Raw genomic sequence first — 19,640 nt, forward strand, 5'->3', positions numbered from 1 at the left:
GACTTTGCACTCGCTGGATGTAGCTAGAGCGCTTAAGTTCTACGTGGAGCGAACAAAGAGTTTTTGGAAGACATCACAGCTGTTTGTGAACTTTGGACCTGTGAACCCAGGGAAGGCTCTCTCGAAGGCTTCCATTTCCAGATGGCTCTCCGGCTGCATCATGCACTGTCATCGGTTGGCCAACCGACCGTTGCCCGGCCGTCCGAGAGCCCATTCGACCAGAGCGATTGCTGCTACTACGTCGTTCTTGTCTGGTGTGACCCTGCTGGACATCTGCAGGGCTGCTACGTGGAGGTCGAAGCACACCTTCACGAGATTCTACTGCGTCGACTGGGATTCCAGGGAGGAGTCCAGAGTCAGCCAAGCAGTGCTGCGCAACCTGTTCACCTGAAGGTGGGCCTGGTGAGGAGGTAAGAGTTGCTTAATGTTGAGTTTATGTAATGCTTAATGTTGAGCCTTTTGCCACCTACCGTGGTTGTGCATGTGTGTACTGCTATGTATTCTTATATTCATGAGCGTGTTAATCCATGCCAGATCCCATTCTGGAGAAGGAACAAGTTACTTACCTGTAACTGTTGTTCTCCAGCATGGGTCTGGCATGGATTCAAATGCGAACCCTTCCTCCTTCTCCTCTGTGGATCTTCACTTGGTCATACTGCCACTTTACGTGCTACCAAATCTGAAGATGGCTGCCAGAGGAGGGGCTTAGGTAGAGGGAAGTCATTGGCTGGGGGCAGTATGACCCAGATACCAGTGATTGGTTATTAGTACAAAGACAGTTCAGAAACGAAACTGAAACTGTTTTTTTCTTTACCGAGGATTCCCAGCCTGACGACGGGGAATATTCATGAGCATGTGAATTCATGCCAGACCCATGCTGGAGAACAAAAGTTACAGGTAAGTAACTTGTTCCTTTTTGAAAGTTGTGGAATGCTTATGCATGTGTTACTGTTTAGAAAAGATTGGTGTGTGGGTGTGATTGTAGAGGGATGAAAACGAGTGCTGTGCGATTGTGTAGTCAGATGTTTGGTGTCGTCGTGTGGTTGGGAAGGTTGTAAGAGTAACCGGTTGTATAGGTGTGGTGAGTTTGGGTAAATATGTCTTTGAAATTGGGTGGTGTTGTAAACAAGAGGTATATTCACGTGATAGTCTTTCGGTGAAAAGGTCAAGGGCACTTCCCTCCTTGCAATCCTCTTTGGTCTTGCCATCTTCCGCCTTGTATTAAACTACCATCTTGGAACTGCTGCTTCCTCGTGTGCTTTGCCTTGCTCAGAGTGTGCTTTCTTGCTCTGCCTTTTATCTGTGTGGGGAAGTGTGATGGAAGTCAGGTGTGTGTGTGTAATGATCATTAATTGCCTGACCCTGCCTGACCATTTTATTGGGACATGTCAGGTATGTGGCTAGGGTGTTAGTCCATTTTCCCTCACAGTGAGTTGTCTGTGCAAAACTGTGTTGGAAAAGGAGGGCGGGGGGGGGGGTTGAATCCCTAAGTATTGTACCTGGTAAGATGCAGTAAAGGTGTTACAGGGAAGGGGATACAGCGTCTCGCCATCCGGTGTCCCACTTCCGCTCCCCGAAGACCCCTCATCAAGGTGATCTTCCTGCACTGGTCCACCCCCAGGAACTGAATCCAAAAGCGATGGCTGTGTCCTGGCACCTGAATGACAGATCCCCAGTGACTACCGGGTGAAACACCTTCAGGTTTCTCATACCAGGTACTGTGGCGCCCTTGCCAGGTTCAAGAATGAACATGGTAATGGGGCGGCGCGTGTATCTTTGGAGGCATTCAAAAGGCAGACACGCCAGTCTTCACTGTACGGGGCAGAACTTTGGGGACAGTTGAATGGCCACCACTTGGTGACTATGGAGAATAAATACTTGAAAATATACTTGGGTTGCCTACTAGTACGCCAAATATACCAGTGCTGCTTGAGACTGGTATGCAGGGGATCGGGTCGACTTATCAGTTGCGACCAGTGCTCTATTGGGTACGCCTATGGACAAACAAAAATCTCTCCAAATACAAAGAAGCATTTCTGGATGTACTGTCCCAGCAATGGAGTACCTCCCTGAAGTATGCTGGGCAGATTGGTTCTTGGGGATTATTGGCTTAACCCATCTATTGTGTTACCTGCCTAGAAATTTGTTGTAAAGAGTGTTGAGTGGGCCAAGGCGGAGAACGACAACCTGTGGAAATCTCGGGGCTCAGTACCATTGGCCTGTTATCTTGCCATTAAAAAAAAACAGCCAGGCTGTAAAGACTATTTGGATTACGTTATTACCAGGCAGGAAAAAACCTTATATCTGAAGTTTCGTCTTGGGATCTTACCCACTGCTGCACTCTTACATAAGTGGAATAGGGAAGTCTCCCCAAAATGTCTTTTATGTAACAAATCCATCGAAGATCTGCAACATTATGTCTTGCTTTGCCCCGGGACTAATCCCCTGAGGAAATGTTTTTTGAAACCGCTTTTTGTAAACTGTGGCTGTAGGTCAACTGCTGAAGCCATGGTTATGTGTTTGTATTCTGCGGACATTCTTGCTGTATTTACCTAAAATGGGCATGGAGAGCTTGTTGAATAAAGCTGAGGGAGCTTGCACAGCCCCTTTAGAGGTGACTGCTTAAGCTTTTGTGTAGGTGAGGTTGCGTAATGTATCTGCTCTTTTGTACTTGCCCGTATTCCTGATGATGACTTTCTGTCGAAATAAAGCCTATGAACTGAACTGACTAACAGAAATGGGCGTCCCCTTTGAGGAAATTACCTTGGTCTAGCGTCCTGTCCACAGTCTTTGGCACCCAAATATGGCATTGAAAAGTTGTGAAAAAGTTTAGGAATGAAGTAAGAATGGTACTGGGAACTGTAGATGGGCAGAATGTTTACTTAAAAGTCCCTACAGTGGCTGAAAATTGAATATAAAGATGTCCGCAAAGCATGAACACCGCCCATGGACATGTCATCACGCACACATATGCCGTCACATGGCGATGTCTGGGGACCTCCACAATGATGTTACGAGGCTGCAGATTTCTGGTAGATGAAAAAGTGCGTAAAAAGTTTTATTGAAGCACTGGCAATGGTGCTAGGATGTGTGGCAAGGCAGTGTGAACTCTAAAGTCTCTATTGTGGCCGTAAATTGAATTTAAAGATGTCTGCGAAGCACGAACATCGATCGCGGACACGTCATTCCACCGCACAGTTGCAATCACATGATGATGTCCCGGGCCATCCATGGGCACGTCATGACTTCTGTGAACTACCACAAGACCTATGATGAAGTGTGTGCACGGTGTGGCGTCCGCACCCAGCCAATGATGTTTGCGAGCAAATTAAAAGTGCATAGCTTGCTCCGCGAACTAGGCAATACATTTGCGGACACCAAACCATCTGTATTGCGTCACTGGTATGTAAATATGCAGACACGGCCCTTATTATAGTCCGCAAACATCAAAATGGCATTAAAAAAAAAAAATGTTTTCAAACATTGCAACATTATATTTTTTTATTTATACTAGTTTATATACCCAACATTGCCTGGGATTTCATTTTCTCATAGGTACTTAGAAATGCCTAAAGGTAGCTTTACTCTTTTCGGAAAGGCTCCATAAGAAAGGTGAAAAGAAAAAGTCCTTACATTTTTCGGTTACTTAATATCTTAAAAATATTTTCTTATAAGAACTACACAGCACCATTTTTTTGTTCTTCTTAAAAATTAATTCCGAAACTTATACCTGTAATTGAGAGCAACATGGTGTTTCTGGAGCAGCATGATGGGTGACATGATGCCGATGGTGCCAACAACTATGGACCTAAAGTGTAATATTACCAAAGTACATGTTCATTGTAAGACTTGTTTATAAACAAAGAAAAATTGTTTTTCCAGTTGCAGGAAAGATATACAACTGATTTGGAGAACCCTCTCTAAAACAAGCGACATGCAACTCTCTGTGGGAGAAACATGTAGATTCCAAGTTGATACCAGTGCACTTGATTGACTGGCCCAATGCCTTGTTGATCGTGATACCGAATGCTAGTCTGACCAGGAACTTTAGGTGCTTGAAAATGAACGGCATGTCTTTCTGAATGAGTGGAATGTGGGGGATGAATACATCTTCTCCTTTTCCCTTCACGGTCAACACTGCCGCTTCAATTACCTTAGGCAGCAATTTTTTAACACACATCCTTCTGCCATTACACAGCCTAGGTGGTTTGAGATTGCGAAGCAGCATGATGGTTGATCCAACTTTCAGTCAAAGGTGATTTGGTGCCATTCCCAGGGGGTCGAGTGAGTTGAGGAATTGCGTTGGATAGTTCACGGCTTCGTCGGCATCCACCACTTTATCGATTGAGTTGTACTCAGTAACTGGTGGCTGGAATCATATCCTGAATCTGATTTTTATTTCATTGACAAAATAATTGTTAGCAGCAAGGATGACTCATTCACACAGCCACTTGTGAAATAACACTTTAGCACTACTCGTAAGAGAGTAACAAATGCCTGTCACACCTCTTTATATAGCATAAATCACCCCAATCATTGCCAGACCACCTTGAGGTGCTTGAATAAGCGTATGAGATAGGAACTTTACCACATAGCTTGAGGGAATCAATCATAGTCCTGATACTAAAGACACACAAGTCACTGTTGGAATGCACTTCTTACAGGCCGCTCTTCATGGTAAACCAGAATAGTAAGATCCTCACGTGCTGGCAGATTATTAGCAACTGATTGGCAGGACTGAGCTATCCGTGGGCAGCTCCAGTAAATGTGAAAACAGTCAGCCACGTTGGTGCCGCACTTGCCACAACTGCCAGTAGCAGCATGTCAGAACACAGCGATTCGTGCGGGGGTGTAATGTAGCCGGTTTAGTATCTTGAATTGTATCAACCTATTTCCAGCATTTAGGAATACCTCCTTGGCTAGTCGGCACCAGCGGAGCCACAGCACATTGTCTATCGGCCTGTTTAAATCTGTTTCCCACTTTCCCTTGACACCTTGGGTTAGTATCTAAAAGCCCAGTTTTCAACCTACTACCATTCGTTACACTATAGAGGAAAAGGTCTGTTAATACCCGTTCCAGTACTTAGCGGGTGCTTAACGCTATAGGATTTAATTATTGCCTTGAATATTTACATTCAGTAATAGACTGACTCTAGAGGTTTTGATTTCCAATTTTCCATTTAAAATGGTAATGAGCCATTATGTTTTGATACTTAATTACTTTACATTTTGCCAAATTAACTATAAAGTGATTAGCCATGTCAAAGGTTGAATGTGCATCTAATGAAGCTTGAAGCCCTCTCCCTTTGTGGTATACCAGGACTATGCCATCTGCATAATTGAGATTCATGCTACGTGAGATTACTCTAGCTTTGGTGAAACCAATTTTACTTTTAATATATACTGATTGAAGTCAGCCATATGCACATTGAATAGAAAAGGTGCCATAATTAAACCTTGCTTCCGTCTTCGTATAGTTTCAAGAAATCCTGTAAAATTGACAAGTTCTTTTTGAGCACCCTGACAAGCCCTATATAGCCTAGGCACCAGCCCTCTGGGGTCCCCACAGGTTATCACAGTCCCCAAGATTTCACATTTGCTGGGCTCAGCGGGGAACAGTGGCCGCTGTCTTCTGGCTGGCCGCTGCTCTCATCCTGTAGTATTGTAATGACTTAGATTGCTACCCAGTTTTTCAGAAAGGTCTGCGGGAGTGACAAAGTAGCTACGTCAATGTACCCTCCGGGTCCCACACTTTCTGAATGTCCCTGTCGTACGTCGGGGCAGATACGTCGGGGCAGGCACTTATCGGGGACAGGCCCGGCAGTTCCAGAGTGAAAGCGCTCCGCAATAGGGGGTAGAGGTACTGAGTCTCTTGAATATTCTAGCCCATGCATTCATAATTTTGCGGACTGGGTCAAATGTGCATGTGTCCGCATGTTGGTTAGCGAGAACGATAGTACTCAAGCTCGAAGGAGAGGCGCTGTATCTCTCAAGGGCCGTGTGTATCAGCTGCTCTTGTGGGGAGTACCAGTAGCCGGCAAATTGTGCCGGCAACACCTCGTAGTATAGTTCAAAGATGGGGGCTTGCAGGCCGCCCTGTTCAAACAGCCTGGTCATTCCCTTCCATCATATCTGCGTGGTTTCGGCCCCCCAAACAAAGAAATTGCCAAGGATGGTAACCTATCCAAGAAAATGCGCAACAAGGCCAAACCAGAATGTTTGGGAAGTAGTACAGTAATGTAGGGACCACGATCATTTTTTGTATAGAGAGCCTGCCATATAAGGAGATAGGGAGTCTGGCCCAGAGACCCAATTTGTCTGCTAGCGTCAGTAAATATCTCTCATTATTTTCGGCCAGTAGGGAGCGATGTGTGCAAGAAACCACTATGCCTAGATATTTAAATTTGTCCAGGATCCATCTGAACCCAGCCAGGTCTGCCGGAGCATTAGTGACATCGGTCAACGGAAATAGCTCCGATTTAGATTTGAGTGGGTAGAGAACATACGTATCTCCTCCAGTAGGGGGGCCAAGTTTAAAGCTGGATTTCATATGCTCAGCAATGTGTCATCGGCATAACGAGAAATTATTTGTGGCGGGCCAGCTATATCTAAGCCATGTTGTATGTGTTTGAGATGCATTATGCATGCAAGGGGCTCAATTGTGAGCGCAAATAGTAAAGGGGAAAGCAGACAGCCCTGCCTCGTGCCCCAGTAAGAATACAGGTGAAAGTGTGAGCCCAGTGCGAACCCTGGTGGCCGGAGAAGCATATAGCAATCGGACACATTGAATAAAGAAATCCCATAATCCCATCCGCTGCAACACCGCAAATAGAAACTGCCAGGAAACATCGGCATCCAGTGAGGCAACAAATGCCTGTGCTCGTGGGTTGACCTGGGAGATGATGCCGAATAGTATTTGCAGATTGAACGCTGTTGAGCGTCCAGGGCTGAACCCAGATTGGTCCGGATGGACCAACTGCAACATGTATGGAAGGAGACGAGTGGACAGTAATTTAGCAAACATTTTTGTATCCGAATTGATTAGGGATAGTAGCCTGAAGGAGCCCATTTCCGAGGCAGGTCTGGTAGGTTTCAGCAGCACCGTAATTGCTGCTTCAGAAAGTGGGGGGGGCAGCCGACCGAGTCGGAGCGATTAATCCCATAATTGCAGCACACTGGGGACAAGGGTGACTTGACATTCCTTGTAGAGTTCAATACCTAAGCCGTCAGGGCCAGGGGCCTTACCGGATGGAAGTGACATGATGGCATCAGTAATCTCCTCTGGGGTCTATCACCATGACCTCTTCTCTGTCCCAACACTATTTTGCTCCACCTGAGTGACAGGATGGCCAATGTTAGGATGCATGTTCAAATTTCATCCCCTCCCAAACGATTTAGATTGTGGAAAATATATTAACACACGGGGAACGTGTAGAGGATGGTGTAGGGGACAGGGGGAATTTTATGCTTGGAGATGACACGCAGGAGGCATATGTACTATGGAAATTTGTGCAGGGGATACTAACCATTTGCTTTACAATAATGTTATGTAGAATACATTGCATGTGCATACATGCCAACATTCAGATGCACCTGGGAGGGAGATTTCCACAGGGAAATCGGGCGATGCATATTTCCTCATAGGAATGCATTGGGGCAACAGTTATTTTAAGCGGGAGACAGTGAAAAATAGCTATATTTTTCGCCTAAAAATCGGGAGTCTCCTGCCTAAATTGGTAGGGTTGGCATTTATGCATGTGTGAGACATCTGTAGCCTGAACTAATATTGCATTTAAGAGTAAGTCTGAATCCTCACAGGCTGTGTTGGAAACGCAGAACAGCGAAAACCCCTTCTCTTGCTTCATTATCACATTCAAATTCCCAGGCACGTTAGGGAACACGCACGTACACTCATATACAAATGTATCAAGTTAAACCTTTGAACAATTAGGAAGCAATGCGAGTATCTGAATTGGAGAAGGGCTGCTGGGCCGGTGAAAAGGCCATGCTCATTGGAGCCAGGGCATGGTCCTTGAGCTGCCAAAACATGAGTCGAGATTTAGGACACCAGAGCCCCTCAGAATAATGGTCGCTCTATTTGAACTACCAGATGCTTAGGAATAAGACCCCTAAATCCTTCATGAATATGATGGATTGGTGGGATAGTAGGCCTATCTCTTGGGAGGAGTAGCTGATACAGGGGGGGAGCAGAGAACAACAAGGTCTGTGATTTGTACCGGGGAGAGCAAAGGGTGATCCCAATACTTATAAGATTGCAGCGGGGATGCATGATGGGGGCGCCTGCATGTCTGGGATGAGAAAAGAGTTGCTTTGTTTGCAAGGACGAGGCTGACCTCGAAGTTATCTGCCAAGTTCAAGTTGACAACCAGGTGCACATCACGTAGTTAGGAGCAACGACAGGGTGGTCCCTTTTAAAGTCTAACCAATTACCTTACAACACTTCAAGGTGAAGAGGCTGTTACCCATGTGTGAAGAAGGAAGAGAAGATGACACGACCAATCGGAGAGGGGCCCAAATGTGAACATTAGCATGTAAATAGGCGGCAGCCAACCAGGGTGGGGGATGAATATTGTATACTGAATGCATCATTCATGACGATTTCTAGGTTTGTAAAGTGATGTTCGCTTTGATGAAAAGAGAGATCTCTCTGGCAGTGGAATTTTATTACCCTGTCACCATTTTCCTATAAAAAATAAAGTTCTTGTTCTGCTTGAAAAAGGGTGCACCTAGCCTAGCGGGTTGTTTTTTTCTATGTCTGGTTCTTGTGGAATGAGCCTACATCATATAGAATAAGAGATTGGCATCAGCATGTTTTTTTTAATCATTTTATTGATCATTTTGAGAATAAAACATACAAGAGAAAAGTTACATGTACATATCCATTACACCAGAGATATGCATTCAATTTGACCTCTAAACTGTTATCTGGAACTGCCTTATTGTTTTGGCGTGGTGCTCTGCTTCCAGTGGCTTCCCTCGTCAGCCCCATTTGTGATGTCCCCTTTTGCCTCAGAAAAGCTTGGTATTCTCTCCCATCTTCCTTGGTTACCACAGGTTTGGTCAAATCTCAGGATCTCCCCATTCGTAGATTATATGTTTTGTAGGCTTTAGGAGAAATCTGTGCCTGTGCGGGGCTATGCACCAGGATTCTCCATGTCCACTGGTGTGTCTGCCACTCCCTCTATCTTATCTGTGCGGTTTTGGAGTCTCTCTCTCTCCATTTCCCTCTCTGCCCCTTTCTCCCTCTTACCTCAATGGTGTGTTGCACACCCAGTGTTAAGCTATGTCTGCTAAATAGTTACACTGGCTGTGATCTCATGGGGTCCACAAATATAGCTTGCACCCTCCTAATCTGCCATGATGTTTCCAACATGGTGGTCCCCTGTAAAATCCATGGCACATATAGGAGTATTTCTGTCATGTGGATTATCTGCCCCACTGGTCTTGTAATCAGCAGGGATAGAATAGCCTTACCAATCCAAATGCCAACAGTTGACTAGTAAATGGAATCATGTTACTTTTGCTGACACAGCCTCAACTCGAGTTGGGCGGTAGCCCTTAAATGTGGCGGTAACTCTATTACTGCTGCAATTAAGGGCTGGCCCTATCACAAGTCTGGCTTAGTTACCTCCAGCTCTGAGCTGTGGTAAATTCACTGAAGAAAAATCCCATTTTCGGTGCAATTACCGCTGGCTGTATTACGGCACGGTAATTGCACCAATAATTCCCATTGAGTCCAGTGGACCCAATGGGGAATGGGGATTAACAGTTAGCACCCAACACGTGATCCGGCAGTATTACTGCCGGACCGTTTGGTGCTAACGCTAATATTGTTTGGCAGTATCCCAGGCGGGATACCACCCAACTCATGATCAGGTCCACAATCCTGACATTATAATCATTTAATTAGGGTGAGCGGAATAGCTCAAGAGCAGCACGTTTGTCTTGGAAGCAAGACAACGCAGCAGAACACAGGTTTGAATCCCAATCCCGTCCTTAGAAACCAATCTCTGGTATTAAGTGTGTTATAAAAGAACAATTATAATTCATTGTTATTTGGTAGACTCGAAATTATAATTTACATTGGTTACTTACATGTAAACCTGTTCATCACAGCATTTTTACTTGAATTGTTTTGCTGAAACCAACCCTTTATTTATAAAAAAAAAAAACCTGTGAATTTGAACTTCTTTTTTTTTCTTTTTTCTTTAGCTTATACTGAGCCCAACTTTTATTATGAATTTTCGGTGCGGTATCATTCTGCCCCCTGTCAGAGTGCCTACAATATGTCTTTTGAGAAGAAGTTACTTGAGCTGCTGAAAAAGTTGATTTCAGAATTAACCTGTGAAGTGATCTTGCTTAAGGCTGAATGTCATCATATTAAAATGCAGAGAGCTGGACTACAAAATGAAGTGTTCTTTCTATTTTCAGGTAAAAACTGTATATCCACCGTACTTTAAGGGCCATTTCAAAATTTGAATACTTTAATCTACCATGTACATAAATTGAGAATGGAAATCATATTCTGTACCATATGTATAATGTGTATTTGTGTTTAGTTAAATATGTAATCTTGCAGAGCTAAGAAGCTCTGTAGGTTTTTAGCACCTATCAAGGTTTTTTCTCCTTTAATTGACTTAAATGTTTTATTTTTTCTCGGTGTGTACACTACAGTAGGATCATATGATCTCTCAGCTGTGTGATAGTAGATTAGAATTACTGATAACCTGTCCATTGGGAACGAAAATTTACAAATGTAATTAATCTGTTGGACTATACATGTTATTTTTTTATTTTTTTATATGTTTATTAGTTTTCAGGTTTTAAACATGGAGAAATACATATCATGATGTACAACAGTATCCTTAATGACCTTAATCTTGTCCCTCTACCCTCCCCTAGCCCCAACATATAACAAAACTAGAACATAAAACAGGTCACAGGAGACTATTATCTAGTCTTTATACGCTTTGGGCTGTCCTCGAGTTTGGTGGTTATTATATTCCTGGGCCTCACTTATCCGGTGCTGCTCAACATTTCATAGGGGAGTCTGGCTTCAAGGGGGTCTATCATCTGGAGAAGTGAATAGGTCTTGCAGTATTGTATTCCCGGTTGTTGTATCTATGGAGCTTTCCCTTCTTCCGGTTCGTAATGCCTCCTGCCAGATCACAGTCTCTGCGATCATCCATCTCTGTAGATCTTTCCACCGTGTCTCAATGCTTGGATCCTCTGCAGCCTTCCATCCCATAGCTATTCGCCGCTTGGCGAGTCCCACGCCAAATTTATCATCTAGGCCATTGCTTTGTTCTTGTTAGGGAAGCTGTAGATGCCTAGAAGACAGGCTTCTATTGTCCATGTCTTCCCTTTTATTCCTTTGGTTCTCATGTGTTGCTCGATTCCTCTCCAGTACGGTCGTATCTTTGGGCAGTACCAAATCATGTGCCCCAGATTAGCGTTTTCTTCTCTGCATTTCGGACACCTTTGTGTGTTGGCACCTGGGAAGCAAGATATTTTCTCTGGGGTGAGATATGCTTGCTGGAGTATGTAGAATTGTAATTGTTTTAGTCTGGCGTTCCTTGATATGTTTTTTGAGTAGAGCTTTGCCTTTGTCCAGTCTTTGTCTGTTATTGCTCTTCCCAGTATTCGCTCCCAGCTTTGCCTCACTTTGTTTTTATCTTTGGGGAGTTCCTCTGATAGATCCTAGATACCATGTGGCCCCCTTCAGTGACATCGTAGAGTAGGCCTAAAATCGGGCTTTCTGTTTGTTGTTCTGCGGGAATCGGCCATCTAGTATCTAGCTGTTTGACGAGCCTTACATATTTATGTATTTATTTTTTACATTTGTATAGCGCACAGGCAGCCCAGGGGCATTGTGGTGCTGTTACTTGTAGGAAACTTAGTTACAGTGGGGTCAGAGTTCAAACATTTGACATTACAGGTATTATACATAATATGCATTGAGGGTCATTAGTACAGTAGACTATTTGCAGTAGTGGAAGATTCGCATTGCCCCTAGGAGAGGGGCAAGTAGTCACATCAGCTAGTAGAGTTGATCAAGCGAACAGGGTGGTTTTCATAGCCTTGCGGAAGGCACTGAGTGATGGTTCGGCCCGCAGAGTAGTGGGGAAGGCGTTCCAGTGTAGGGAGGCCAGGTAAGGGAAGCTGGCGCCCCCATCTCTAACTTTTTTACCCTGGGTACGGAAAGCATATTAGCATAGGGTGTTCGGGTAGACCTTGTGGTTGAGGCGGGGTAGATTATTTGTGACAGATAGGCTGGTGCGGAGAGGAGGATGCATTTGTGGATGAGGGTCAGGGCTTTGAAGATAACCCTCACCTTTATGGGGAGCCAGTGGGCTGTTTTTCTGGTGGCAGTGATATGTTCTCTTTTAGAGATACATTGTGCTGCACGCAGGGCACTATTCTGAATTACTTGCAGTTTTTCAAGATTTTTAGTGGAGGTCCCTATGAAGAGAACATTGCAGTAGTCCAACCGGGATCCAGTGATAGTTCTTGCTATATTGGTGCAGTTCTCTTTGGAGAGAAATGGCCTGGCTGCATTAAGAAGTTTTGCATGGTAGGCTGCAGAGGAGGCGATTGCATTTACTTGCGTAGTCATAGATAGGTTTGAGTCTAGATAGACACCTAGAGTTTTTACTGTGTCGGAAACTGGGATTCTGATGGAATCGATGATGAAGTGGCTGAACTGGGCGTCAAGTTTTTTGAGAGTGTCAGGGGATCCTACAAGTAGGAGTTTGGTTTTGTCAGAGTTGAGGCAAAGAACATTGACAGCCATCCATGTTTGGATGGTATTATATATGTGTTGAGAGTTGTGGAGTCAGTGTCATAGTTGCCTGTGAGTGTGAGAAGGAACTGCTTATCGTCCGCATAGTTGGTGTAGGAGATGTCCATGGCATGGCATGACATAGTTTATATACTGACCTCTATGCAGGTCATGGGACTCTACCAGGTCTTGAAAGTCCTTTTTCATTCCTTTCGGTGCTAGGTCTTCAATTGTAATTATTCCTCTGGTCTCCCAATGATTTCTATTCTGTTGAAGGTGTTCTATAGTAGTGCCATTGAGTGCTGCAAGTGGTATCTGAGGGGAGTATGGCTCTTTGAGTTTCAGTAGCTTCTGTGTTCTTTTCCATATTTGTTTCCCTAAGTGCAGAAGCATGGGGGTTTGTGGGATCGTTGTTTCCTCTATCCATAAAATTTCCTTTAGGAGGTATGCGTATACAGTCTTGCTCAGGAAGGTGTGATCTACTGTCTCTGTCTGCGAACCAGTTGGCTACATGCTGCAGCTGCCCAGCAAGATAGTATAGTTCGAAATGTGGAAGTCTCAATCCTCCCTCAGCATATTCTCTGCAAAGTGTTTCCATGGCTTCTCTTTTCCTCCTCTTGCCCCATATAAAGCTACTCAGCGTAGTGTTAAGGTCTGTGAAAAACTTTTTTGGGATGAGATATGGCACGTTAATGAAGCGATACAACAGCCTGAGTAGTACTATCATCTTCAGTACTGATATTCGGCCTACTACAGACTTTAATGGAGGAGTCTATATTGTGCTTAGCTTTCAGTGTGTTGGCCTTGTCTGTGTCTTCTATGGAATTATGTATATTCACGCCCAGGTAGCGGAACGTACGGTTGTTCCATTTAAGCTCTAGACAAGGGAGTTGTTCCTCTGTTTTCCTAGCCCAGCCTGCATGGGGAAATAGGCAGGATTTAATTTTACTAATGGCTATTCCCGAGAGGCGTGCGAGGTTATCTAGCACTTTGAGATATGATCCTAGGTTATCTTCCGGATTTTGTATAAATAGAAGGATGTCATCAGCATAAAAGGATATGACATGTATAGTCCTGCCGACGAGCAGCCCAGTGTCTCGGAACATGTCCCTCATGTAGATGGCCAGTGGTTCTAATGCTAAGATATAAAAAAGCGGTGAGATCGGGCAGCCCTGCTTGGTGCCTCAGTAAATCTGGAATGGGTCTGAGATGTATTTACCGGTGCATACTCTAGCTGTTGGGGTTGCATATAGCATGTGTATCCATCGCATGAATCCCTGGCCTATCCCGTATTGTTCCAGTGCAGCAAACATCCACTCCCACATGACGGAGTCGAAGGCCTTTATGCAGTGGTCGAAGTGTATGAAAAGAAGTAGTGGAACTATGTTCCCTACTGGTCTGCACCGCTCCCTGCAAACCCCATCGCCACACCCCCTCCCATTCACAATATAAACCCCTAAACGCATGCGCCTGCAGTTTAAGGGAATGTTTAGTACACTGCACTTAAAGTGCAAGTTCTCCAGCATGGGGTCTGGCATGGATTCACATGCTCATGAATATTCCCCGTCGTCAGGCTGGGAATCCTCGGTAAAGAAAAAACCAGTATCAGTTTCGTTTCTGATCTGTCTTTCGTAGTAATAACCAATCACTGGTCTCTGCGTCATACTGACCACAGCCAATGACTGCCCTCTACCTAAGCACCGCCTCTGGCAGCCATCTTCAGATTTTTACCGCACGTTCATATGTTGGGATCCTCGTGCTATTGCTCTCGAGCGTTAGTGCTATTTTTTCACGTTTTTTCTCAAAAACTTCGTTTTTTCGGTCAAAAGAGCCTCAAGCTCCACCGACTCTCTATCCGATCAACGGGGACCCGTGTCGGATTCGTCTGCGCCCCTCAAGGGTGAAGATTTCGTCGAGCTACGCTTTTGGAGGACTCCAGAAGTTTCTCAGGCCCGGTCATGGCCCAGGAGAAGGGAAGCTCGACGCCCGGAAAGCTGTTCAGGGTCTGCCCTGGATGCCAGCTGCAGAACGTCTTCAAGGAGGACGAACACTCTTTTTGTCTCTACTGCCTACATGAGGACAAGACGCACGTGGAGAAGGACTGTGCGTTTTGCGGCAACATGTCGGAGCGGACCATGAAGGACCGCCATCAACGTCTCGCCAACTGGCTAGAAGGGAAGAGCCCGTCCGGTGAGAAGAAGAAGAAGAAATCCGAGCGGTCTTCTAAGACCTTTGAGGATGCCCCGGCGACGGGGGTCCAACATAAGGCCAAGCACCGCGAGTCCGCTGGCACCGGGAGCGCCGAACGGTCGGGCTCTACGGGCGCCAGGCAGGGCGCACCCTCCCCGGCACCATCAACCACAAGCCAACGCTCTGGGTCGGGTAAGAGGAAGGCCGAGCACCCGGCGAAGCTCCTGGAGAGGCCCCGGTCGAGCTCGAAGGCGGAGGGGGAGCGAGGCGGTGTCCCCCCCCCTCAAGGATAAGGCGGTGAGCGCACCTAAGGTGGTGAAGGCCTTAATCCATCCGGCCAAGCCCTCTATCGAAACTGTCGCAGCGGCCCTGGCTCAGCCTGTGCTGGCTACACCAGTGGTGGCGACCTCGGGGCTCAGAGTCTCCCTGCCACCTCAGAGGGAGTCCTCTTTTGTGCCCATCGATAGGACCCCCGTGAAATCCCCCGAGGGGAAGAGAAAGGGGGGGCAGGGCGTCGTTGTAGATTCGGCTTCAACCTCGGAGGAGGAATTGGTCGAGGTCTTAAGCCACGGCCTCGGCGTGGGAGAAGACCGGCCCGTCGGGATGGATCCCGACGCAGGTGACGACGACATCGTCGAGGGTACCGACGGGGCCCCTGGTCGCCCGTCGGATTCCCCTCTGCCAGCACCGCAAGACAACTCGGCGGCCATTTTGTTGGCTATACAGTCCTTATGCTCAGAGTTAAGGACGAGACTACCGTTGCCGACGGAGGAACCTCTCCCGTCGGGGGACCCAGAACCGGGACCTTCTGGTGTTCCCCCTACTAAGAAAAGAAGGATCCACCCTCCACCTCCTTTTCAGCCGTCGCGTCCCGTCCAGCCCTCCTCCCCGTCCACCCGAGGGGATGATACGGGGACTGACACGGCAGCGACGGGTACGGACGACGAGGTATACGACGAGGATGTACCGTCGTCGCCTCCCACCAGGGCTTCTCCGCCCAACGAGATTGGATCGTTCCACTCCATGATCACCAGGGCATCCGAGCTTTTCCAACTCTGCCCTGAGGAGAAGAAGAAGGAAGGTTTCCTTTATCAGCAGCGCGAGGCCGAGAGGAAGACGGTCCTCTCAGTGCCTCTATTGGACGACATTTGGGAGGAGGGCCTCACGACGCCAGCTAGAAGAGACCGGTACAAGAAGAAGTACCGGGTCCCGGACACGGCCCCCCTGTGCCTCCGGGCGCAGCCTACCCCGGACTCCGTCGTCTCTGCGGCAGCCAGGAAGAAAGCGGGGGGAGGTGCGGCCTCCACATCGACTTCCCCACCGGACGGTGAGGGAAAGAAATTGGACGCTATGGGACGCAGAGTCATCTCGTCGGCAGCGACGACGATTAAAGCGGCCAACGCCTTGGCTATCGTGGCCCGCTACGACAGGGAGCTCTGGTACAAATTGGCTCCCCTGCTGGACTTCCTGCCGGACGACAAGAGGACAGAGGCCCTGGAGATCCTGCAGGAAGGTGAGGTGGCTTCGGACCACGCCATTACCGTTGCGACGGACATCGCCGACACTGGGTTCTGCCAGTTGGGCAACAGCGTTTGCCTTAGGCGGCGTGGATGGCTCAAGGCTACGGACTTCCGTCAAGACGTTTAGACCAGAGTCCTGGACATGCCCTTCGATGGGAACAACCTGTTTGGGAAAACAGTGGACGATTCCCTTCAGGCCATTAAAGCGGACACTGAGACGGCCCGGGCCCTGGGAGTTCTGCAACAACGACGGACGCCCTTTCGGAGCAGCGGAGGCAAGGGCGCCTCCAAGGGTTCCGGCGGCGGTTTCTCCACCTACCGTCAAGCGGCCCGCTCGTCGTCTCAGGAGGCCTACAGAGGACGAGGCAAGTCTGGCGGACCCCGCCGTCGTCGCCAAGGAGGTCAAGGCGGCAAAGCCTCGTCGAAGCAGGATTGAACCGGCCATGGGGTCGGGCCCCCACCGAAGCACCCCGGTGGGAGGCCGGCTGGCGAGCTTCGTCAGCGTGTGGGAGTCCATCTCCACCGACCGTTGGGTGCTGGACGCCTTGGCCCGGGGCCACGCGCTCGAGTTCCAGAGAAGGTGCCCGCGCGTCCCCCCCGTGGCCAGGAAAGAACTTCACGTCCCTCAACTTCTCCTGGAGGTAAAAGCGATGCTCAGGAAGGGCGCCATCGAACTCGTCCCAAAGAGGCTTCGGGGCTCCGGAGTTTACTCGAGATACTTCCTCGTGAAGAAGAAGACGGGGGGATGGCGCCCCATCCTGGACCTGCGACGTCTGAACAAGTTCATCAAGGCGCATAAGTTCCGGATGGTCACCCTCCAGCACGTCCTGGGTCAGCTGGAGGAAGGAGACTTCCTGTCGTCGTTGGATTTGGAGGATGCCTACTTCCATATTCCCATCCTAAAGGGGCACCGAAAATTCCTCAGGTTTGTGGTCCAAGGGCGTCATTACCAGTTCAAAGCCCTCCCCTTCGGACTACGGTCGGCACCCAGGGTATTCACCAAGTGCCTCGCACCGGTGGCGGCGCAGCTGCGCCGCGAGGGGTCCACGTCTACCCCTACCTGGACGACTGGCTCATCCGAGCCAAGACGAGGGAGCTCGCCATGGGTCACACGGCAAGGACCGTCCAACTTCTCACGGACCTGGGATTCTCCGTGAACTACGCCAAATCCCACCTGGTGCCCGCGCAAGACGCTCTGTTTCTGGGAGCGAGGCTCAACACAGTGTCCCTTCTGGCCTCCCCGTCGGAGGAGAGGACCAGGACCATCCTGGGCAAGGTGCAGCGGATGTTGGTGGCCGACGCGGCCAAGGTGAGGTCCATCAAGTCCCTCCTCGGAATGATGTCTTCCTGCATCTACCTCATTCCCATGTGCAGGCTCCGGATGCGCCCGTTGCAGGAGTTCCTGGACGCGCGCTGGATCCAAACGACGGGCAGCTTCGAGGAAAGGATCACACTCGACGAGAGTTTCCGACGAGCGATGCGGTGGTGGGGCACCCGCGCGCATCTGACGGCGGGCTTGGACTTCCAGACCCCAGCCCACCAGGAGACAGTGACCACGGATGCCTCCCTGGAAGGGTGGGGAGCGCACACCGAAAATCTGCACGCAAGAGGCCTTTGGCTCCCGACGGAGAAATCCCTACATATCAACGTCCTGGAGCTCCGTGCAGTGTTTTGGGCCCTCAGGTCCTTCCTTCCGTCCCTCAAGGGCAAGGTGGTGAGGATCTTCACCGACAACACCACCACCATGTTTTACATCAGGAAACAGGGCGGAACCAGGTCCCCAGCACTGTCCAAGGAGGCGCAGGACCTGTGGCATTGGGCCATCGCCCAAAAGATATTTCTGGTGCCGTTTCATCTGGCAGGGATCAAAAACACCATCGCCGACTCACTCAGCAGGGAGCTGCGCTCGTGCCACGAGTGGGAGCTACGGCAGGATCTAGTGGATCGCCTCTTCCGACGGTGGGGCACACCCCAGATCGACCTGTTCGCGACGGCGACGAACTCCAAGTGCCGGAGGTTCGCCAGCAGGTTTCCCCAGGCGAGGAGCATGGGCGATGCTTTCTCGTTCCCCTGGGAGGGCCTGTTCCTCTACGCGTTCCCTCCCTTGCCACTGCTAATCCGGCTCGTCAACCAGCTCAAGAGGTCACGGTGCAGGATGATCCTCGTCGCACCTGCGTGGCCGAGGCAGATATGGTTCCCGGACCTTCTGGACTTGTCAGCGTCCCCGCCAATCAAGCTGCCGGCGGACGCGGATCTACTCTCCAGAGAAGGAGGCGCCATCCTCCACCACAACCCGAAATCGCTGAACTTGCAGGCCTGGCTCCTGCAGCGCTAGAGTTTGGAGGATACGACATACCGGCCGACTGCAGAGAGGTTCTTGCAAAGGCCAGGGCGTCCTCGACTCTTAAATGCTACGGACACAAATGGAAGAGGTTCTCTGTCTGGTGCCACGCACAGAAGATTAACCCTCTACGGATTACGGCCCCCCAAGTACTGCCGTACCTGCTGACGCTGGCCAAAGCTGGACTGGCAAACGCGTCCATCAAGATTCATCTTGCTGCGATCTCCCGATACACCAGAACCACGGGGCGGACGTCCTTGTGGTCTCATCGTCTGGTGAAAGAGTTCATGAAGGGACTGTTCAGATCATTCCCGCCGGTGAAGGCTCTGGCCCCGGCGTGGGAGCTCAACGTGGTGCTGACCAAGCTCATGGGACCTCCGTCCGAGCCTCTGCACTCAGCTCCGTTGAAATTTCTGTCGTGGAAAACAGCGTTTCTTGTGGCCATCACCTCCGCACGACGAGTGGGAGAGATCCAGGCCCTTTCCTGCAAGGCCCCGTACTTGACTTTTCACGACACGAGGGTAGTGCTCAGGACGCACCCCTCCTTCATGCCCAAGGTACCGTCGGACTTCCATCTCAACGAACCCTTGGTGTTGCCTGTGTTCTTCCCGTCGCCTTCGTCGCCGGCTGAGAGGACTTTGCACTCGCTGGATGTGGCTAGAGCGCTGAAGTTCTACGTGGACCGCACGAAGTGTTTTCGGAAGACGTCACAGCTCTTTGTGAACTTTGGACCTGTCAATCAGGGGAAGGCCCTCTCGAAGGCTTCCATTTCCAGATGGCTCTCCGG

The 19,640-nt window shown here is 48.8% G+C and overlaps 1 protein-coding gene across 1 annotated transcript in view; it reads left to right on the forward strand.

The window, feature by feature from the left end:
- Positions 1–19,640, forward strand: part of ZPBP (zona pellucida binding protein) — a 1,976,511-nt gene that overhangs the window by 1,226,874 nt on the left and 729,997 nt on the right. Inside the window, exon 5 of the mRNA XM_069613425.1 lies at positions 10,234–10,452. Coding sequence (XP_069469526.1) covers positions 10,234–10,452 — 219 coding nt within the window. The remainder of the gene's footprint in view (positions 1–10,233; positions 10,453–19,640) is intronic.

This window comes from Ambystoma mexicanum, chromosome 5p (assembly GCF_040938575.1).
Source record: "Ambystoma mexicanum isolate Mex_15411 chromosome 5p, UKY_AmexF1_1, whole genome shotgun sequence".
In the NCBI taxonomy this organism is placed as follows: Eukaryota; Metazoa; Chordata; class Amphibia; order Caudata; family Ambystomatidae; genus Ambystoma; species Ambystoma mexicanum.